This window comes from Helicoverpa zea, unplaced genomic scaffold (genome assembly GCF_022581195.2).
Source record: "Helicoverpa zea isolate HzStark_Cry1AcR unplaced genomic scaffold, ilHelZeax1.1 pri_000016Farrow_1_scaff_6_deb, whole genome shotgun sequence".
NCBI classification, from domain to species: Eukaryota; Metazoa; Arthropoda; class Insecta; order Lepidoptera; family Noctuidae; genus Helicoverpa; species Helicoverpa zea.
The window spans coordinates 61,527-86,727 of NW_025899712.1; the positions used below are offsets into that span (position 1 = coordinate 61,527).

General features: G+C 34.7%; 1 protein-coding gene across 1 annotated transcript in view; it reads right to left on the bottom strand.

Moving 5' to 3' along the window:
* LOC124645551 (alkaline phosphatase, tissue-nonspecific isozyme-like) overlaps window positions 1-23,656 on the bottom strand; it is a 30,505-nt gene extending 6,849 nt beyond the window's left edge. The window contains exons 1-2 of the mRNA XM_047185364.1: window positions 23,435-23,656; window positions 385-464 (exon numbers count right to left, since the gene is read on the bottom strand). Of these exons, the coding sequence (XP_047041320.1) occupies window positions 385-464; window positions 23,435-23,510 (156 nt within the window). The 5' untranslated portion in view covers window positions 23,511-23,656. The remainder of the gene's footprint in view (window positions 1-384; window positions 465-23,434) is intronic.
* Between the last annotated feature and the right edge of the window lie 1,545 nt (window positions 23,657-25,201).

Sequence of the window (25,201 nt, forward strand, 5' to 3'; positions counted from 1 at the left end):
AGCATTAATCGAGCTATGTGTATTGCTCCTCGGCATCACGAGGCATAATAATCATTTACTTAATTAAATTTTCTAAATTAACAAAATCAAAATCAAAACTCATTTATTCAAACTTGGCTGCAAAACAGCACTTTTCGAACGTCAGAAAAAAAAATTACATAAGACAGACCCCAAAACGCCCACCCTTCACAACAACACCCTTAACAAACAAATCAACCTATTTTCGCATTAAAAAAAAAGTTTGAAATGCAAAGTTGAAAAGTTAAAGGCTTAGGAGCAAGCTAGTTAAATGGAGTAGGTAAGTTGAAATAGATGAACTGTACTTATATTCGGAATAATCAATAATTTAAAAATAATTTGTAATAATTATTTATCAAATTATACCTTTGTTCGTAATATCCATTGCGCTTGCAAATTCCAATGGTCCCTATTCTTTTCGTCGAATGTCGGAGTTTCTGAATTACCTGTAAAAGAGAAAACAATCTATATACCTAATCATCAATAAATGTAAATATATTTGAAACATCATTTTCTTCAAAACTGTCAATTCTCTTTTCATTTGGCACGTCATGCATTTAGTTTTCACAAATATATCCCAGGGTATTAAAGGCCGCACATAACACTCATGCTTTATATTATTGTTTTCTATTGTGAGTAAAATAATTAAAAAAAAAAAACAAATCTGAAACTAGCGATAATTTAAAAAATAAGTTTGCGAGAATAGAACTCTGCCCATGATCTAAAAAAACCATTCAATAGATTATTGGGTCAGCGTTACTCAATAAACAGGATCCATGAATAATATTAACCCGTTTCAGTTAACTAGTACGGTTAAAGATTGATTGAAGCACTATGATGCAGGAAAGACATACTTTATAAAGTTAGTAATAAGATTTAGTTAGAATTATAAAATAAACAGGCCAAGAGAGTGCCACGCTCAGGGTAGGTAATTTTTTTAACTTATAATTGAAAGAAACTCTTTTAATTTATTTAAGGGTTTATCTTATTTAAATAAAAAAAACAGATTCAATTCGTGTAACAATGAAGTCATTTGATGGGTTTTTCACACGAATGAATTAACTATCGTTTTAATAATTCCTTTTATCTCTAATCAAAACGTGTTTCTAATATGCAGTCACAAAAAAGTCTTTTTTTATGTCATTTATTAAAAACAAAGATGATATTTGAAGTCTCATATTAGTAAGAATTAAGTAATCGGGGGAATTCTATAGCCGGATGGCAATTAAATAAATCATCGGCTTGAATGCACTCTTAACTGTAAATGCCAAATATATTCATCATTTGATTTCTTAGAACTTTTGTGCTGGTTATTTAGCTGCAATTTTATTTTACGTGCAATAATGGAAATACCGTTATTTGTAGCTGTGTATAGAGGTTGATTCATGTATATATTCGAGTACCTAAGAAAGATTTCTTCGTTTGTTTGTTTGTACCCAAAAAGCTATGAAATCCACTAAGCCGATCTGAAAAAATCTTTCACTGTTGGAAAGCTTCACTGTACCTGAGTAACATGGGCTATATTTTATCCCGGTGAAAAAAAAACAAATCGGTGCAGTAGCTTCGGAGCCTTTAGGGTACAAACATAAAAAAACTGTTTCCCCTTTATTAAGTTTATTAGTATAGATAAATCCAACATTATTCACAGCTAGAAGTAACGTGATTTCCATTATTGTGCAAAATAAAACTGCAGCTAAATTGGCAGCACATACATATTATGTAAATACTGACCATTTACACTAGCCACCCATCAACATAAAGACCGGGACGCGAATCCATACCTATTTTCGAATCCGATTTTTAATAAACAGTGAATTTCTGGTCTTTCAAAAAAATTGTTTAATTTTATTCATGATATTCGTTTTCCCGCGGTGTCCGCGGTGTCCGCGTCTCGTGGTAACTACTGTCTGTACCGGGATAAAATATAGCCTATGTTACTTGCAGATAATGTAGCTTTCTAATGGTGAAAGAATTTTTAGAATAGGTTAAGCAGTTTTTGAGTTTTTACAAACAAAAAAAAACCGGCCAAGTGCGAGTCGGGCTCGCGCATCGAGGGTTCCGTACAAATCCTGTATAGATAAATAGTGACTCTCGCGCAAAAAGTTCAGTTTAGAACAATCATAGTTATGTTAATTTCGTGAGAGTCAAAATGTTAATATTTTTTATTTTATAATGTAGGCCAGTACCTTGTAAAAGTTCTTTTATTAAAATTATTTATTTACAACATTTTATAGTCATCATTCAGAAATCTGATTGAAAATAACTAATTATGTCTTTTGGTCATTGGGCATATCTGACCCGCTTTGCAAAAAGTGGCGGACATGAATCAAAGTAGTTTTAAATTGTCGAGACTAGTATGACGTTTCTTTGAATATAAATATTTTATTAAAATTCCATGGAGACGAATGTCCAGGATCGTTAAAAAATATAAAAGACAAGCAGTTTCAGAGGATTGTACAGGTACTAGTTTTTTTATTTTTAAAGACTTTTAATAAAGAAGGAAGATGTCAATTCGGATGACCAGGATCTGATGAGGATCTGGAAACCCTGAGAAATCGAGGGCAACTCTTGAATTTTAGTTTATAATCAATAAGAACCCATCTGCCGCATTAGGCACGGTAGATGTAAGGTTGTGTGTATAAATAAATAAAAAAAAATAAAAAAAAGAATATTGTTGGCACGCATCAAGTCAAAACCAGACATTTGAGTGTATTTTTGAGGGTAAACAGTGAAGGTATGGAGCTGATTTGATTATGGAAGCCACAGAGAGTCGAGGGAACTTCTGAACGGTATGTTGCAACTACCACGTGTTTGGGCTTATTTTATTCGTATTGGCGAAGACTTTCCGTTTCGTTTCTAGAGCCTTGACAAAAGTGTAATTCTGTCTCTTTCTTTGTTTTATAAAGTCGGCTTTATTTTATTTTGTAAATAGTTCTCATTAAGTTTATATATCTCAATACCCATATTTGTAGTCGTAACTTGTAATGGTGGGTCGACCATTAGGGTGGTGACCATTAGGTCATAATGGTCTTTATCAAAATGACTAAAAAGCATTTTACAAACAAATCCAACTTCAAACATATAAAAAGGCAACAAGAAAGAAAGGAAGAAGATGTTAGGTGCATTGGTCTAGAACTCTACTCTTTCACTACAAAGAAATGATTTCTCAAATCCGTCAAACTTGGTCGTTTATAGGTATTCCCCATTGAAATGAGGAAAATATTTGATGTTTAAACCTGATTTTCTCTAGATTCTCATGGTTCACATTGATGCGACTAATGCCATAGTAAATCAGAGCCTTATATCATTATTACTGTGCTATATTTCGTTCTTGTCCGTCGTGGGTATGGTTTCCATACTAAGGTGCCCAATGACTTTTGAATGATTTAGAATTTTTCACAGTTTAGAGGCAATTAAATTTAAGAAGTGTTTGATATTAATTAACATTTTACATAACTTCAAATTTATCATTTTGGCAATTTTTCCTTTTTATGTACTATATAACGTTGCTTCGTGTCGAATTTCAAGATTCTGATTTCACGAGAAGTACCTTGTAGGTTTTGATTCCCTAGCGTGTGACGGAAATTCGTCTAAGGTGTCGGTATAAACTGCTGTATCTTTTGATCGCGTTAACTTTGAAGTTTGATTTTTTCACTGCTTAAGGGGACAATAGACTTAGATATTTGATATAAATTTCAATTTGATACCTTTATTCGTTCGTGAGAAATAAGGTAGTAAGTTTCATTTTATTAAAATATTTTTATTATATCATGTAACTAAAAAAATTTGATTTTCGCAATTTTTCCTATATTTGTATTATATGACAATGCTTCATGCCAAATTTCAAGATTCTGAGGTTACGGATAGTATCCTGTAGGTTTTGATTCTTTTGCAAATGTCGAAAATTTGTTGAAAATATCGACATAATCGGCTGTATCTTTTGATTGGCTTGGCTTAGAAGTTTGATATTTTCACAGCTTAAAGGGACAATAGACTTGAGTATTTCATATGAATTTCAGCTTGATACGTCCACGCATTCTTGAGATAAAGGGTCTTGACAGACAGACAGACGGACAACAAAGTGATCCTATAAGGGTTCCGTTTTTTCCTTTTGAGGTACGGAACCCCAAAAACACAGTTTTCTTCTTTATGATATTAGTAAACATAGTTAAGATACCGCGTTTTATCGTGCGCTGCCAAATAGAAAAACGGAAATGCCAATGGAAACGTATGGCTTTTGTACAAGTAAATTATATACTAAAATCTTCAAGTGTTTAAGGATGATTGCGTGTATATGTTACTGTAAAAGTTCGAACTACGGTAAATCTTAAGATTTTCTAGTATGATCTTAGGATAGTATTTATACTGTAGTTCAAGGTTTTACTATTACATTTAAATAGTAGATTTTTTTATTTTCATTTTACAAATACAACAATGCTTTGGTGGAATACCTAAATCATTCTGGTTGGATCCCTCTTTTAGATCTATTTTAATATTTGTGGCGTTGGATCCCACAAAACATGATTTTATATTCCTGTTTTAATTGATCGTATGCACATTCATAGAATAAATCTACCTTAGTACCTAATTTTAATATAGAAAATAGTTAAAAAAAAAACGCTTTTAGCACGCACTAAAATGATGATATGTGGTGATGAATGTGTGGTGTTACAAGAATGGATAAAGTGAGGAATGATGACATTAGAAGAAGTCTGAGTCAGTTACAGAAAATGAGAAGTAGAAGATTGTCATGGTATGGGCATGTAATGAGGAGTGATGATAAGCATGCATCCAAGTGTGTGCTACGTATGAATGTAGATGGATGGAGAGGAAGAGGAAGACCTAAGAAAAGATGGATGGATTTGACATGAATAGGAAGGAAATGAGTGTCAGTATGACGAATGACAGGGGAAAATGGAACAGGATGACATATTGCGAAGACCCCAAATAAAATTGGGAACAGGGCAGGAGGAAGAAGAAGAAGAGTTTTGTATATGCATTTTAATCGCAACATAGGCAGCTCATAAAACCGTAGCATTCTATACTTCACCCGCAACTTTGCATACGTCAGAAAGGCACAAAAATAAAAAGCGTGTAATAGCACACATTACACGCTGTTATTTCCTTTTCCTTCCACTCTGAAAAAAATATCTCATCATAACAGCTCAAAGTTTTTATGTAATGGACCAAAAAAAAATCGTGTTAGTTCAAATTAGAAAAAAACTTTGACATTGACATCACCAATTACTTAAAATCAAATGAGTAATTGACATCTTCACACGACACTAAATGAATCACTTATGTGGCACGTGTTTAACCAATTATTTTGTCTTGTGCCAAAGAAACCTGAATGGTAAAAACCCACCCATAAATGGAAACCCAATCTGTGATTAAATGTATCTTATAGCTGTCTATTCATTCACGCAATAAACCTAGGTACTTAATCATCTAATTTATTACATACTAGCTGTTGCCCGCAACTTCGTCTGCGTGGGCAATATAGAATAGTCAAAATACTACTTATCCCGTAGGTGCATTCTTTCACGTGACAGTATAATTAGGATTAGCACTTAGCAGTCGCATAGATTCATTGATCAAGGTTGTGTTGTGGATGTGACCATTTATCTAAACAAAAGAAGTAAAGTTTGTGACGTTGTGAATATCTCTGGATCTAGTCAGCCAATTTGGAAAATTATTACGTATGGTGCGTAAGTAATTTTCACAGGAAACAGTTATAATCTATGTCTATATGCTTTGATCTCAGTGGCGTGCACTTAGAGAGGCCTATGTCCAGCAGTGGACTGCGATAGGCTGATGATGATGATGATGATGATATGCTTTGAGTCTGACAAAGCTGTCATTTGTACATTTTCTGCAGCTGCTGCGACTAATCAGAAGCCAGAAAGTCTGTCAGTCTTACCATGGATATCGGCTTGTGTAGTTGACTGGATTGAAGATAGGTAGATAGGTAGTCGCTCCAAGCAAAATATTGGTACTCAAACAGATTCGGTGACTGGAAGCCAACACCAACATAGTTGGGGAATAGCCGGATGGATGATAAAATGAGTCATCATCATCAGCAGGCGCATAGGGTAGGATAGTTTCACTACTGGGGAGAAACACTTGTATGACGGGGATTTTCTGTGCACTTACTCACTATGGTAAGGCTGACCCCACATTAGGCGTGCGCGATCCTCGGGCGTGTGAGTAGCGCGGGCGTCGCGAGCACGCTGCATGAACGTCGCGTTTTGCTGCCCTGCGGCATGTGTGAAGAGTGCAAGCGACGCGGCGCTCGAGTTGCGTTCTTACCCCTTCGCCTGCTATCCCCGCCACCCGCTAAACGCCTTAGCAGTTAAACGTCAAGGAGAGCGGCGCGTGCGCGCCGCGACCTCGCTGTAGGTAAATGCGCAGGGCAGCAAAACGCGACGTTCATGCAGCGTGCTCGCGACGCCCGCGCTACTCACACGCCCGAGGATCGCGCACGCCTAATGTGGGGGAGGCCTAAGCCGGGACTCCACCGAAATGTTTGCATTACTTCACGAATAGGCAAAATGTACGTATCTGTGAGAGTCCACTTCATGTGTTCGTACTTGAAACCTGCAGTTTTGCCAAGATTTTCAAAATGTACGCTCTCAATTTGTCATTTCTTGGTGGAGCCAGCAAATCAAAAGAAACAGAAGTGTTGTATACTGGGCGTCACTACCGCACTCCAGGAAAATTTCGCTCTTGCGTTTATATACCATATTTTGTGTCACACGTAAACAGGACGACAGTAAGTAAAAAAAGTCCACCGAAAAACTTTCAAAGATCTGATGAACGAACAAATCAGACCTGACTTGGTCAACTGGGGCCAATCAGAGCTCTATGAAGCGATCATATGCTTTGGCTCCTACTGTTATTGTGGTTTCTGAAAATTTATTCACCTCATTCAACGATGAATGTAATTCTGATGGTACTATTAAGAACACTTGCTTAGCGCAGAAGCTGACGTTGGCAGGTCGACTCTTTTGACTTCTCGAATAGGATACCATTGGTTTTTGTGCAATGCACACCTGCAATGCATGCTGGATTAGGATAGGATACAGGTGGATAGGATTTGCAACAGAAAACAATTCTGTCTTTGTGATTGAATGACATCAAACGTAGTTTTATATAAAAGGTGTTTTTTTAGACTTGGCTCGGGTCTTACTGAGACTGTTCGTAATCGTGACCAGTGTATTTGCGATCAGAAGTTGAAAGTAAGCATGTCTCTGGTATGCGACGCGCAATTTGTACGTTTTCAGACGCATAAAGCATTTTACTTGTGTATGGTATTAAATCGAGAAAGCTCCCATTTCTTATCTGCACTTTGTATCTGGGCTTGTTCTTAAAGCTACAGAATCCTACATTACCTACCTACCTCACGCTTAGCAGCACTTGCGAGAGACAGATCCTCCTTTCTTCTAGGATTAAGTTTACATACTTTGCATCAGAAAAAATAATGAAGGTCTACTTAATACTATTCACTCAAAGTAATTTGTTTTAAGGCCACCACATTAGTGGAAGAGAAGCTAAACTATGTTTATGAAAAAATCCTGATATAAACTCCATCTGTAACTTTAAATGATAATTAATTGTTATACTAAAGTCATCATTTTTGACATAATATTCAAAAAATAATTTAGATGGCACCGTTTTAAATTTGGCTGAGAACTATTATTTTCCTTTCATCAAGGTAATAATTATAATTGGATTTTGATGTGGCACGGCAAACTGACAAACACTATTGAAATGTCTATCGAAAAATTACACTACGTGTTAAAATATGGTGAATTACGGAAAATACACAACTCCATCTGTTGAAATAATAATCCTCTATAAAGAATGTATGGTAATTTATTGTCATTTACCACCTCGCTCCTTTGACAAATTTTATGTATTTTATTTAACACAGATTACCACAGATGGAGCTACTTTAACCTTGGCTAAACACAATTTTCATTTTTATTTTCTTCCGAAGTTACTTATGAAGGTGTGATTTTCTGTGTAAAGGTTAATAATAGGCCGATCAACTAATATAAGTACAACATTCAAATGTACAGTTTTGACAAACAGATTGCGTGTCGTAATATTTTACATCTTGAATTCACAAAATTAATCATATCTTTTGATAGAGTGAATCGATTTCGATGAAACAAAAACTAAGTAATACCCCAAGTCACGTAGAATTTTTGTATATAAGCATTGTCTGCATTGAATTCGTAGATTTTACGTGAATCCCGAACGAACAAACAGATAAACAGATAAACAGACAAACAGACAAACAGACAAACAGACAAAAATGACAAAAATGATGGAAATGGGTTCTGTTAGTTATCCTTTAACATGCTGGCTATTTTTTTTGTCAATTTCTTCAATGTACAAAAATTACTTTTCTACAGATTTATTATATGTATAGACTATTTTCAAGTTTTGCTTGTGAAATTGAATGATAGTAATTATATTTATGAAACTGTAGCTTACTAAACTATACTCGCGACTTTTTTGTGTCCCGAGGGCACTACGTCCCGCATCCGGGTAAAAAGTAGCCTATAGCCTTTCTTCGATACGTATCGTTCGATACGATAAGTAACCGGAATAGTAGTCCCTCAGATTAGATGGTTCAAGCAAAAAGACATGATCTAGAGATGTACCTATATAACCATATGTATAAAAGAAAGTCATGTTGTTTGTCAATGGCTGAACCATTTTTTCAAGCTGAAAATAGGGGAGAAAGGTCCCCAGCTTAGACACGGTAGAAGGACGTTGCTACGGGAAGCTTTTATCACGGGACACGGGTGAAACCTCGGGCGGAAGCTAGCATTAATAAAGATTAGTAACTAAAATTATTCGAGCTAAATCAAATTAGAAGAACCCTATGACCTTGACATCACCAACCGTTACCTACTCAACTTAAAATCAGGTGAGCAATTGACTTACTATAATATGTATGAATCATTCAAGTGGCACGAGTATAATAACCAATTAATAAAGTCGTGTGCAAAATACCTTAAATGGTAAGAACCGACCACACTTAAAATGAAGTTAAAAATATGCTCATTCTAATATGGGCAAGAAAAATCTTACTCAGTTCTCAACCCATAGTACTTTCGAGTAAAATAGTTTCGATCAGAGTTTATAATCGCACTTAATAAATGGATGAACCCAGATTCTTCTTTTTCTTTTATATTATATCTATTATCTACCATATTAATCATTTATGTGGCACAATTTAATAGGTAGCCAATTGATACCGGCATGTGCAAAAAAACCCGGAGTGGTAAAAACCATACCTACTACAAGCCAATCTTTCACGGTTCATCTATCATCAGCTAATTGCCGACTTGCATACCTACTCTTCCGACGTGTGACATTCTAATATGCAAATATTTGCATATCATTTATTTTGTTTTAAGTTTTAGGAAACATTATTTGGATTTAAAAAGAACGTAGGTAAGTATAATACCTTTAAACATGGTCTATCGTCATTTTAAATTAATTACATCTTTGCATTCGGTTAAGTTAACAAGAATTTATTAACAAGCTCACTGTAAAGTATGTACTTGGATTTGATATGAAAAACGATGACTTTACTTACCTACAAATAAATCTGATTCATCATTGGACAAGTTTTTAATAGCTCAGAAAAACTGAATGGGAAAAACAAACTGTTAAAATACTGTGAACGTTTATACTTAATAATATAATTATAGTAAGTGTAAGTGTTTCGACTGCAATTATATTGTTTGGATTATGATTCATGCTAAATTGATAGGTGATCAATTCTTAGATGTGCATTCTAAAATCTGCAATTTAACATACTTACTAAATTCTAAAATATTGGATTGCAACACTAAAATACAAACAAAAACTAAAATATTTTTTCATTCCTTTTTGCCACTATTGGCATTTAAATATTTCTAAGCATGTTTTAGAAACGTGTTTTCAAAAGAATTACGAATAACGTCAGTATCAAGTCGATTAGAAGTCAAGACTTCATTGTTATTCCGTCATCCACAGACCGATGACGATTTAGACAAGATTTTAGAAATAATTTAAAGCAGATTTATTGCTCACAAATATTTTTCCACCTTTTTACCTAAAAAGCACGACCTTGCTGCACTTGAACTATGGAACTTAAAATTTAAAGTAACAGTATATTTTAAAGAATATATGATTCAATGAACACACATCGTCAAAAGATTACGTATTTATGTCATGAATAAAATATCAGTAAGTAGTACTAATATCAGTAAGTAGTAGTAATATCAGTAGGTAGTAGTGTCAGTGTTAGCTCTCAAGAACATTTTTTGTTACCCAGGTTGAGTGGACAGAAAATATATAGTCCTCTAATGTGAAAGATTAAAATGACATACTGCAGATTTTAAGAATGAATTTCCTAGTATTGTTTCTTAAGATTCCAAGTCATTCTAACTGTAAAAAACGTGACAGGTGATTAATTTATTGATATGCATTTACACATTAAGCATACATTATCTATTATGTTGTAGTTAGTACCTAATGTTGATTTTCATTACATTACGTTCATTACATTACGCGCAAGGAGAACAATTCATCCAGGTTGACGTTTAGTAAAAACCTGGTCCCTTCTGAGAAAATTACCTACGTAAATATAGCATTCCTAAGAAAATTCATGTGTACTACTGCACTGCATATATTCATGAAAACGTATTGGCAGCAGAAGTTTTACATTACAAGTCAAAGTCATTTAGGCCTTTACAACCACTGATAAAAGTGTGGTTAGCAATTAGTTAAAAATTGTAAAACCAAATAGGTAATACAAAATTCAATATAAAATACTCAAACAAGAAAAAACTAATAATTTTACAATAGAAAAAAAAAGCAGAACATCATCCATAAAATGAAAATAAAAGAGATTTATTTCCTTTACATAATATAATATAATGGCTCATAAGCATGTGCCTGCGCAAGCACGTGATTTGCATAACAACACACATAACGCTACGTAGTGGTATCTCTGTGACGTTTCTTACTCGACGGTTGCATGAATGACACGTGAACGTCATTAAGTTGTTAGATATGTTGCGTCAAAATAAAGTTCTTTGATAATTGCACAAATCTGGCATATGTGGGTACCATGTACCTATCCACGAAGACAAAATCCGCCAAAATTCTTATAAAATAGAAAAAAACCGAACCCCTTTTACGGACACCAGGCTGTAGGTATCTATCGAACCGTGATAGTTACACAGATGATGTGATGATGTGCTCCTAGCCGAATATCGTCTACGGCAGCTGTTCTCGTAAGGAGATTAGCTAACTGCGCTAAACGTTAATATGCTCAAGCAGTTGCTCAGACACAAGTGCAGTCACTATTCCTTTACTCTCAATATCAGTGCCCCTACCGGAATAAAATATAGCCCACGTTACTCGAAAAAAGTGTAGCTTTGCAACAGTAAACGAATGTTTAAAATCATTTCAGTAGTTTCGTCTAATAACTTAGGCTATATTTTATTTCCGGTACGGGGCCTCAGCTCCCACGGGACGTGGGTGAAACCATGAGAAAACGGCTAGTATGACATCATTTTACATCCAGATTTGTACATTATGCAGGCAGCATAAAACTTACAACATTACAACTTAAATAAATCAATAGGCATACAGATTTAGAACCATAGTCATTGTTTTGAATTCTTATTACGATTTTCGTGACAAGAATACAAAGTTACGTTATGTCATTCAAACAGCCTTCGGAAACGTCTTATGAATTTGAAATTGTGTCTACAAATATGTTTTGACTGTACTGTTTTGTTCGGAATATGGGTACAAAGAACGCCTTTGTGCTAATCTTAGGTTGGTGCTGCTTCTATATTCAGCAAAGAAATTGGTCGCCTGTCTAAGCATTAAATACTTAAGTCTGAAAGCACTATAAAAGCACGCTTATATAAATGGACGTTACATAAGTGTGCTTAATATGTAGTGTTTTTTTTACTATCTTTAAAAAAGATCAAAAGCCAAAACAGGACTTTTCTAACAGCTATAGCACGATGTTCCATCATGAAGTTCTAGTTTATATCATCTGGCTCCATAATCAGATCAGTTCGACAGTACCATAATAATGTACTATCATCAGAACTACATACAGCTACTAATTTTCATGACGCTTCACTCCTTTAAATTCCTCTACATAGCTTACATACAAGACAATCTAATAAAAACCTGTTAAAAAGCAACAAAAACAAAACACTTTCACTTTTACTACAATAGTACTCAGTGTCATCATCCTCATCCTCCGAGCCTTTTTCCCAATCATGTTGGGGTCGGCTTCCAGTGTAACATATTAATATTATACACTTTATTAATAAGCAGTCAATAAACTCTAAAAACCGCTAACAACCAGAGATAAACGTCCGATTATCAAAACAACCTTCGCTTAAATACCAAACAGGTTTGAAACACGTTTAACCTCCTTACACGAGACTTGAATACGTAAGAAAGAGGTTTCTCTCACGCATGCATCTGAACCGGGACGTCACGAAACGTCACAAAACGTCATAATCTTGTCTGCAATAACAAGTCAAGTGAGATACAGGTTATGCAAAATATGCAAATTACCTCTATATTTGCGTGGGAAACCGGAGGTGGTAAATAAATTATGTAAATGCCAATTTATTTATGAATCTTGTTAAGAATTATTTTGGTGTTTCACTTTAATTTCAGATGTTAGTGTATTGATTTAAATATAGATACCTATTGGTCCACACGACCCTACTGTATAATTTAAGTTTGTACAAATATCTGTATAATCATCGGCAAGGATATTGAGCCCTGACCTTCACCTGCGCAGAAGTGATTTATTGGTTTATTGCCTTAAGTGTACAGTGCGCAAAGCGATCCCCACTCTTCCGCCGAGAGCTCATTATCCGTGCCGATAACTATATGAACTTGAAGTTTTTTTATTCATAACTTTAGTATGCGCAGACAAAGTTCTATAAAAGAACTCTCGCGCTGGGATTGCGTGTTGATAACCAACAGGTCTAACAGTGTTAAAATAGAATAAAGACATAATTAGAATAGCTCTATGGATTGTGGAGTGAAAATGGAATAACAGTTAATAAATTACAAGTATTCCATAAACCAGACCACTTTTGTCACTTTAAATATAAAACGTCATTAATTAAATTAAGTACACTATGTATGTACAAGGATAATTAAAGACACTCAAGTACAAAGACACTCAAGTACAAAGACACTCAAGTACAATGGTGACTGGTGATACCTTCTCTTTTCGTGTGGTTTTAAGACGAATTAATACGTCAACGATAAATTAATTGGCTATGCACCTACTTGGTGTTAATGTATAATCTTGGTGATTTAAGTGTATTTAATTTTATTAAATTAGAAAAAGGAATGAGCCTATAACCTTCCGCGATAAATAGGCTGTCGACACATTTGTTATTTCCGTCAAGTATTTTCCAAGATTATCAAGATTAAGCAAAATTAACATTTCAGTTTTATAATATTAGTAGGATAAAGCACAGATTTGCTGACGAGACGACTATAAGTAATTAACTATGACTCATAAAACCCCAAGTTATAACGCCGGTAAAAAGTCGTCTACATATTTGAGTAGAGAGTCATTTTTATGGCCATATCGGTTATAATATTTTGTTTTGCATCAAACTGGTCAAGCATTCTTACCGTCTGTCTCACCGCTAAGCTATGGATGAGACATCATCGGTCACACATCTGTATGTTCCTACTATAGTAAAAGTCATAGAGGTACTAATCTTTATCAGTATATAGAGAAGAAAGATTTGTTTGTTTTATGAATGGAATAATCTAGGCTCCGAAACTACTGAGCAGATTTGAATAAATCTTTCTTTCTGTAGTTATTTATACACCCTGGGAACACATTATTTTTTTTTGGGAAAAATCACTGGTCGCGATAAAATTGAACCAGAGTTTCATTTTAAGATCTCTAAATTATGTGTTCAGGATTTACCACTATTCGAGTAAACTTAATATTTTAAAGCTGAAGTTTATTTGCTTACTCGCTTTAACCTCAGGAACCATTGGTCCGATATGATAAATACTTTCAAGAATAGATGTAAGAATAGGACCAAATAGTTAACCAATTAATTATTTTAAAGTGTGCAAATAACTTATGCTACCTCCTAAGTACGGGTTTACCGTTATCCATATTAAGCGTAATGACTCATTTGCCTTAAGAAATTACCACAATTTCCTTAAGGTAAATATTAAAATTTTGCAAAAAGATTACTTATAATGGATACTTGACAATTTAAATATCACTTAATGACGTCATAAGATTTTATATTTGCGCACGAGTGAAACCGTATACGTCACTATCTTGTTTTTAAATCAGATTTTGTAATTAATGTTGATTAAATCGTACGCAAGTTAGTAATACCGTGCGGTTTATTTATAGAGGATAATAATTTGAATGAGTAAGGCAATAGGCATTTTCCTTAATGCACACCTTTTTTATGGGAAATTATCAAATGACCTCTTCCGCTTTGGGTTAGCAGCGGTGACGGAGTGTCAGACTCTTACTTACAAAACCCACCATGTTCCTTTCTCCTTTTTTGTACCAAAGCCGCAGTAACTCGTTTGTTTAAAATATTGTAAGCACTTCTTTTTTTACGTTATTATCGTATGTACTTATCAATATATACCTACCAAATGTAATACTAATTATGTTTTAAAAAGTATCCATAAAGTTTCTTGCCCGTTCTTCTCCGTAGGAAGCTACTTTTGGAATGGGCAACCAGAATCAAACTTAGTTATTATTTTTGACGTTCATAAGTTCTTGTAAAGGCCTAAATGAAATAATTGATTTTGATGATCTGCACTTTCTTACCTGTTAAATTCGGGGAAATTAACTGCCAACCCTTCCACGTCAGGCAAGTACCAATGCAATTTTTCTAAGTTTGTATGTACTTTCTAACTTATTATATCTTAGACACCAATGAATCTGATTAAAGGTGAAAGATGTTTGACTTATGTATATTTGCAATTCTATCACGCAAAAACTACAGAACCTATTTTGACGAAACTTGGCGGTTCCTTCTTTTCGCCTTTCGTATAATCGTAAATGTAATACTAATTAGCACTAAATAAAGATACACTAGATCTGCACTTTTCACACGTAAAACATGCACCTTTATGCAACTGCAACGTCACAGAAGTCAATGACACTATAACACGGTCAAGGTAAAACAACCAGTCAACCGACTTTCGGTCAATAAGATCACGTAACCACAATAAATGGCCGTTTAGCAACCGATATGATTTGAATAAAGAATAAACCAACCTTGCTCTATGAGTCTAGGGAATGAACACAGGTTTAATAAAAAGTTTATGCTATGTTTTTGGTCGCGAAAAAAGTAATCTAGATTTTCTGCAATTGTCTTTACTAGATCATTGTGTTTTTGACTAAGTTAGGAAAAAATATGATAAGAAGTCTTAACAAGATATAAATGATTTATTGATCTACTTAATTTATTTAATAATTACTTACTAACTAACTACACCGACTAGGTTTCGTGAAAAATGATAGTCGCGTGCCAAGTGAAGTAAAATGAAGTTTACCTTAGTTCGAAGTTCTTGGCACAAAAAATTACCAACTGTAGGTACCTATGTAGCACACACATTTCTTTTTATTATTTACTTTTTTGTCATTTGTCTTGTGTTGTGCCAATAAATATTTTTTCCGTCTCCTTCCTTTCACTAGGGCGTAAAATAAATAAGTCTTTACATAGCTGCAGAAATGGTTATCTTTAAGTTTCTTCTGTGTTTATGTTGCCACCGACGAACATCTATAGGTACTAATATACTAAAGAGGAAACTTATTTTGTTTGTACCCTAAAGGCTACGTAGCTACTGAAACGATTTGATCTTTCACTGTTGGGGCGCTACACTCTTCCCGAGTAACATATGCTATATTTTATCCCGGTACAGGCAGTATTTCCCACTAAACGCGGGTGACACTGCGGGAAAACGGCTAGTCTAGTATAACCAGGTTACTGTTGAGCTTTGAGACAATCTCTATATCAATAGTTTTCGGCTTCAGGCGTACACACAATTACGCATGTATCTATGTATATTGTGCAACTAAGGGTCCGTTCAAACAGACTGGCTCGGAGAGCATCGGCGCGCATTTTTCTTTTCACGCAGACCGGAGACGATGCGCGAGCATTAAAGTTCACTTTTTACACGATACACGAGTACACGATTGGAGCCGGTCGGCTCCTCTTATTATTTCACACCAAGCGCCTTCGAGCATTCTTAATGACAAAAGCAGTGCACATCCAAAAATAATTTTCAACGTGTTAAAAATTTGCTCTTCTCTCCGAGCCGGTCTGTCTAAACGGACCCTAAGCCTCAATGGTCTCTAAATAGAATTAACCGATCGTTAACCGAAGGTGAATGTTCAGCTTAACGTCGTTTAGGTAACTTGCACATTCGTGAACTAGGTCAGTTTAAAAATAAATGAAATAATATTAATGTTTGTAGTCCTATACTGAAGAAACACGTATTCATACTTCTTCTATACATATAATAAATCTGTAGAAAAGTAATTTTTGTACATTGAAGAAATTGACAAAAAAAATAGCCAGCATGTTAAAGGATAACTAACAGAACCCATTTCCATCATTTTTGTCATTTTTGTCTGTTTGTCTGTTTGTCTGTTTGTCTGTTTGTCTGTTTATCTGTTTGTTTGTTCGGGATTCACGTAAAATCTACGAATTAAATGCAGACAATGCTTATATACAAAAATTCTACGTAACTTGGGGTATTACTTAGTTTTTGTTTCATCGAAATCGATTCACTCTATCAAAAGATATGATTAATTTTGTGAATTCAAGATGTAAAATATTACGACACGCAATCTATTTGTCATAACTGTACATTTGAATGTTGTACTTATATTAGTTGATCGGCCTATTATTAATCTTTACACCGAAAATCACACCTTTATAAGTAACATCGGAAGAAAAAAAAAATGAAAATTTTGTTTAGCCAAGGTTAAAGTAGCTCCATCTGTGGTAAATAAAATACATCATCAATTTGTCAAAGGAGCGAGGTGGTAAATGACAATATTACCATACATTCTTTATAGAGGATTATTATTTCAACAGATGGAGTTGTGTATTTTCCGTAATTCACCATATTTTAACACGAAGTGTAATTTTTCGATAGACATTTCAATAGTGTTTGTCAGTTTGCCGTGCCACATCAAAATCCAACTATAATTATTACCTTGATGAAAGGAAAATTAATAGTTCTCGGCCAAATTTAAAACGGTGCCATCTAAATAATTTTTTGAACATTATGTCAAAAATGATGACTTTAGTGGAACAATTAATTATCATTTAAAGTTACAGATGGAGTTCATATCAGGATTTTTTCATAAACATAGTTTAGCTTATCTTCCACTAATGTGGTGGCCTTAAAACAAAGTACTTTGAGTGAGTAGTATTAAGTAGACCTTAATTATTTTTTCTGATGCAAAATATGTAAACTTAATCCTAGAAGAAATGAGGATCTATCTCTCGCAAGCGCTGCTAAGCGTGAGGAAGGTAATGTAGGATTCTGTAGCTTTAAAAACATTACCCTCCTTCTTTGGCAGTCGGGTAAAAACAAGCCCAGATACAAAGTGCAGATAAGAAATGGGAGCTCTCTCTATTTAATACCATCATCATCCTCCGAGCCTTTTCCCAACTATGTTGGGGTCGGCTTCCAGTCTAACCGGATTCAGCTGAGTACCAGTGCTTTACAAGAAGCGACTGCCTATCTGACCTCCTCAACCCAGTTACCCGGGCAACCCGATACCCCTTAGTTAGACTGGTGTCAGATTTACTGGCTTCTGACTACCCGTAACGACTGTCAAGGATGTTCAATGACAGCCGGGACCTACAGTTTAACGTGCCATCCGAAACACAGTCATTGGTGTCTAAGATATACTTAGATAGTACTTACAAACTTAGAAAAGTTGCATTGGCTAGTTTTTAATAAATTGAAATGCCTTAACAGGTAACTAAGTTCTAAGAACGTAACGGGTCATAAGATCTTTTCATACCTACTTAGCTCGCAATAAAGATTTTGAATTTGACTAATATTATACATTCGTAACTATGTAGGCTTGTATGTCTAACTATGCCCGGCTTATGTAGGTATATTGTGAGATTAAGCGCTGTGTAATCCGCTTGGAAACATATGCATGGCTAAATAGACAGGTCTCTCAAGTTCAGCAATTTAATTCACTTGTGTACCTCGGGTAACTTTTTAAAATTATGTACTCAAAATCTAAACGAATAAAAAAAGGACACTTTTGTACTATCCCTGAGTAACAAAGGCTACATTTTTCCGGGTAACCCCATGAAAACGACTAGTAATAATTAAGTTTCACAGAAAATTTTATCACACAAACTATCAAGTATTGCATAGGTACATTTTATCAGGATTTGCGTCATAAATACAGTCATAGTTATCGAATACCCGAAAGTGGTAAGTTTCAATATAAAGTTGAGGTTGGAAAACCCTTCAAGCCCACGTGTATCGTGCCTACCTAAATGTAATTACCCGATTACATACAGCGATGCAACCTGATACAGTCATTGGTGACTGTGCCAAGTCGATACCCTTTTAAGGTCATTAGATTTTAAGTACTGGTTGAATATTCTAGTTATAAAGAGCCTATTTATTGTGTGTGTTCTAAGTATGAATGTAGATGGAAAGGAAGAGGAAGACCTATATAAAATATGGACGTATTCCCTGAAAGATGACACAAATAAGAAGGGAGTGAGTATGACGAGTAACAGAGAAGAATGGAAGCGGAAGACATATTGCGCCGACCCCAAATAAAATTGGGAACTAGAAGGAGATTGGGAAGGCAGGAAGAAGAAGAGATCCCATTTATTGCAGAAGCCTATAGGCTACCTTTTATCCGAGTGCGCGGAGTAGATCACACGGAACGCGGGTGAAAACGTCAGTTCCAATATAAAGATGAGGTTGGAAAACACTTGAAGCTTGAATGTGCCGGGGCTCCGGGATTGTTCGAAAGAGTTACCGCGGCCCTGGTACATAAAAGGCTCCAGAAGGAACATGTTGGGTTAAGTTAAAGTCAGTAAAAGTCTGACACTCCCTCACGCTGCACCCACAGTAAGAGGGTTCATTTGATGATTCGTCTGCATAATGTGTCTATGTAAATACCCATATAGATTGCGTAAGGCGATGTAATCTGATGCAATCATTGATCGGTGTGTCAAGTCGATACCCTATTGAGGTCATTGAACTTAATTCGGCCTCAGCTACACTACTCGTTTGTACGTATTTACATGAAACCGTTTTGTATCGAAGCGGCAGCAGCACGTGCAGTCGCCCTCAGATATCGACCGATTTCATGCAGTCTCTGCACGTGCGGTTGGCAGTTGCAGTCGGCAGCTCGCATTCAAAACGCAACTTTTAGATTTGCAGTTTGTAACTTTGTGTCAAATGACGTTTATTCTTTAACGAACACCAAGTAGCCTTGACAACTAGTAATTGTATACAGAATGACGTATTTATTTGCGGTTCCCGTAGTACCTTTGTACGTACATTTCAATATTTCTCCTTCCTTGACGCGAAAATGACGTGGATGGCATTGAAATTGACTAATTAGGGAAAGGGACTGCCCACCTGTCCGTATGTTCTCTACCGCCATTCAGAGAAGAATAACTAATCGTGTTAGACTATGTATTTTTTGAGTTCCATACCTTAAGGGAAAAACATGACCCTATTACTAATAAATAATAAATAATGTCGGGACACCTTTTCACACACGGTCGGTTAGCCCCATGGTAAGTTATTAATTAACTTGTGTTATGGGTGCTAACACAACTGATAAACTACATATAGCTACATATATACATATTGATAAATACATATTGTAACACCCAGACCACGGCCAACAAGCATGCTCATCACACAAATGTCGACCGAACCGGGGATCGAACCCGGGACCTCAGGTTCGGCAGTCCGGCATGATGACCATTGCGCCATCGAGGTCATCAAATTACTAAGAATTCGCTGTCCATCTGATTATCTACTACAAAGCTGGAATTGCTAAATGTCAAATATATTCATTATGCTGGCCATACACGGTCCTTATTATGATCCAATTATCATGATGATGCCAATTCCATTAATTACAATTGACCGTGTGTTGGAGCAAAGTACTATGATTGCCATAACAGCTGAGAGGAAGGATCGTGTATGGTCGGCATTATGAGAGTCCCTTTAAGACTACATCGCTATAATTAATCATTCCTTTTGTTAATAGCCTTTCATACATCTTTAGTGCTACCCGTCTCGCGTTAAGCTACTAACGTATGTACAATTGTATGACACGTGTTGTTTGACATTTGTCTACTAATTAATGAATTTTAGTATAATTTTTGCATGAATTTGCAAGAATAACAAGTGCTTAGTCTTTTTCCAAATATGTTTGGGGTTAGCTTTCAATCTAACTAGTTGTAGCTGAGTCCTAGAGCAGTGGGTTATCTAGCCTTTGCTTAGTGACAAGGTCAAGGTCAAAGTGGGACTTTGTATCTACACACGTACGACTTCAATCGAAAAGAAGAAGGTGTCATATTCTTATACAAACATGTCCTTCCCGTACCATTAATGACCAAATAAACCCTTCAATTGTCTTTGTGAAAGATTGCGTCAATACTTGTAAATAGGAACACGATATAACAATTAAACTTAATTGTATTTACTTATCACTGAAACCGGTAACCAATTGTACAAATAATATGACAAATAACAATTAAAAAACATTATGTTTTATTTTGAGGATCGGCCAGAAGAATGATGGGAACTCCATTAAATGTAACACGGTGTTACACACTACATTCTTTTGTTTTTCTCATAACAATTTAACAATGTTTTTATTTTTATTAAATTTTGTTGCAGTCACATTTTCTTGTTTGTTAACTTAAGGCTTATGTAATGTCCTGTTAAGGCTTCGAGATCGTTCGAACGAGTTACCGCGGCCCTGTTACATGAAAGGCTTAAGAAGGAACATGATGGGCTTTAGTTAGTAAGAGTCTGACACTTCCTCTGAACCCGCAGAGAGATTTCGATGATTCGATGGTTTCCATTAAAAAAAGCTTACATAATATAGTAACTTCAATAAAGTATAAAAAAGCCCAAGTTCACCGACAACGTAACCGTCAGTTTTTCTTAACACAACTGTTTACTATTAATGTTCTCGTTGTAGTTTCAAAGTAAACAGTTAAGAAAACTAATGTCTACATGTGTTGTCGGTGGACTGTACCTACCTATAAAACCAAATTTATCGCAGTAGTACAGTAACAAGCATGACAAGACAAAATAACAAAAATGTTATAGTAATTTATGCTACCACAACTCGGCCCCCAAGGTTCACGCATAGCCTAGTTTGGGGACCACTGAAATACTCATGTACCACTCCCTCGTAGTTTTAGTTACAGTGATTGACGGCCAGTTTCTTCATCAAAAGCTAAAGTTAAAGTAATGTCTAAAGTAAAAGTAACAGTCAAATTCGTTTTTTCAAGGCTAAAGTGACAGCAAAACTAATAGAAAAATTGAATTTGACCGTTACTTTTACTTTAGACATTACTTTGACTTTTACTTTGACTTTAGCTTTTGATGAAGAAACTGGCTGTTACTCTAATACTAGTAAGTAGCCATTTTCCCGCAATTTTACCCGCGTCCTGGGGGAATTTCTTACCGTATCTGGACAAAATATAGCCAATGTTACTCGAGTGTAACTTTCCAACAGTGCATGAATTCTTCAAATCCTTGAGAAAAAGTAGTTTCGGTGTCTTCAGAATATAAACAAAAAATTATTCTACTTTATTGTGTTGATTTAGACTTTGAGGGCCTCGTGTCAATTTTGTAATAATTGGACTAATAAATCAAATTGTTCTAGCTTCCGCCAGTGGTTTCACGTGAGAACTACTTTACGCATCCAGATAAAAAGTAGCCTATAGCCTTCGTCAATAAAGTACCTAACACTGAAAGTTTTTTTTATTTCATTATGCCCAGTAGTTCCTGAGACAAACTCGTTAAGTAAATACTTAAATATATGTTTTTTTGTGAGTTACCCTCTGTTATACACGCCTTGCTTCTGTCTGCGATAAATCGGCTACCTAACACTGAAAGAATTTATGAAATCTTATATCGGGTGTGTCGTTCATAATCACATTAAATGAAATGCGTTAATATACTGGTTAACATATGTCCATTAACACAAAGAAAAAAGAAAAATACGTAAAAATAAAAAAAATAATTTTTCAGACAAAGTAAATAGAATAAAAATGTGCGAAAATTAGAACACCATATAAAAGTCAGTCATTACAAACAACTGTAATTCTCCCTTGAAAACTGACAGTTGTCAACTGATCAAAACATTCGATACTCCTAACTTTATCTCTGCTTTACACATGATGTTGTAAATTATAAAAACGAAAAATGACTCCTGTGGCTAAACCACTGAATGGATTAGGTTATTTTTTTTACAATTCGCCATAGAATATCATAAAGTAGGTATATGCGATAGAATTTAATGTGATTATGAACGACACACCCGATATAAATAAACTCTTCAACTTTATAATATTAGAGTATATATGTATAGTAGTAGTACATATACTTAGAAAAACAAAATCAGTAAGGAGGTACCTACTTAAATATATATAAATACATTCTCTTCGCGAACACTGTTCCGTTTGTTTATATAGGTTATTTACTCATTGATTGTAGTTAAACTATGATTATAAAAATTAAAAACGTTATATCACTATGTATTTTATATATATAGATAAATTAGGTACGATATACTCGAACTTAAAATAATTTATACAAACTTGGATGCTATACAACACTTTTTGAACACAAAATTAATTAATAAAAGACGCATCTTAAAATCTTAAAAATCGTTTATTTCATTTAGGCTCTTACAAGCACTTATGAACGTCAAAAATATAACTAAGTTTCATTCTAGTTGCCTATTCCAAAAGTAGCTTCCTACGGAGAAGAACGGGCAAGAAACTCCATGGTATTAAAACTTTTATTGACATCAAGATTTTCTTTAAAAATGTTTAATCTGCAATGTGCGGGTACTTTAATAGTAATTATAGTCAAATATAGAAAGCGGTTCCTAAGTCATAAGTACCTAGAAATCGTTAACCATAAAGATATCACCAATTAACGTAATGTTGCCTAATGTTTTACTTTATGTAGGTATCTGAGTAATAATTATTATTTACTTTTACCCACAACTTATAAACCGTTTGGTAGATTGAGAACTTAGTAACATAATTATTTATTATTTATATTTGTAAATAAAAAATAAAACACTTACTTTTATGTATACTCCTCGAACTAACGTATAATAAAGTCAACACATACAAAAAACAAACTGTCAAAAATTGCGCCATTTTGTCCGTCAAAATTTAAAATAAAAAAAAATCACTAAAAAACTGTCACTGGTCGTAAATTAATTCAGGTATTCAAAAATGGAATACATTTTAAAAATGGAATGTTTCTGAGCACAATGATCACGGCGCTAAAGTCTCGATACAACTGTTTGGGAATTACTTTTAGTAATGATTTAAAAAGTGCAATTCAGACAAGACATTGAGCGCCGTGGAGTGGTCAACTGTGCTATATTTTTTTGCCTTGAACTCAACCTTGACAGTGCGTGTAGAAAATGCATTCCTCATAATATTAGACCCTTTGCGACAATAGAATTAAATTACACAGAGTAATTTAAAACGTGTTAGTAATTTGTGTCAATAAGATCATTGTGCAATATTTTGGTACTTAGGTTATTTGTAAAGATAGTGAATATTGAATTATGATTAATGTCACGTGTTCTCTTAGGTATGAAAAATCCTTATCTATAAGGAGACTCCGAAAAATACGTTAACTGACAACAATTCATGAACTTCCGTGTTGAAGGCTTATTGACCAATTTACTTTGGATTAGATGTAGGTATCTATTTGCATGATCAAAATTATTATTTAAGTAAGTAGCCAAAAGTTTGAGAGCGATTATAAACCCATTTTAAGACGACAAATATACTGTTATATACAAGTTTTATTTTTTAATTTCTAAAAATATTGCCGTCGGGTCGGTGGTCATGGTGGTCTAGTGGGTAAAGGACCAACCTCTCGAGTATGAGGGTGTGGGTTCGATTCCAGGTCAGGCAAGTACCAATGCAACTTTTCTAAGTTTGTATGTACTTTCTTAGTATATCTTGGACACCAATGGCTGATAAAAAAGGTGAAGGAAAACATCTTGAGGAAACCTGGACTATATAGTCTGAAATCACCAACCCGCATTGAGCAAGCGTGGTGATTAATGCTCAATCTTTCTCCGTGTGAGAGGAGGCCTGTGCCCAGCAGTGGGACGATAAAAAACAAAAAAAAAGGCTGTAACAGGAAAAATATTGCCTATGCCTTATTTATTTTAATACGGATATTTAAATTAGTTACCTTCTATAAAATAATAGTAGATACGTGATTTTTTTTTCACACAGCCCAGTTAATGGACTAAATCCATACGTATGAAACATGTACTTATTTGTTTTATAATTTCACGATACAATTTAAATAAATGTTATTTCGTTTGGCAATATTCGTACGTTTTTTCTTACTGAATAAATTTGGGATAGCTGAACAATAGCCTAGCTGAACCTTTTATACGCAGGTCAACATGTTAGCATGTGTTGCTTCACGCGACCGTGATCAATTCATTAATGGGCCAAAATTTGTAACGTATGAGTGAATATTTTTAACCGACTTCGAATAAAAGTGGTTCCCAGTTTGACCTTTATGTATATATGTTTTATCTTGTTCTGGTTTTTAGAACGGTGTTTATCAGATTTAAAGGATGTAGGCACATATTTTTATATTATTGAAGTAGGCTTTATTTTTTGAAAAAAAAAAAACAAGAAGTAAGCATAAAGCAAATGCATGTCTAATTATGTGTAGGTATATGATCTATATTTGTACCCTTTATGATTGTTTCATTATAAAAATAAGTACACTAATTACTTTAATCTAAGGGCACAGAAACGTCAATACAATACATAAGTACATTGACCCTAAAGATAGCAGTTATAAT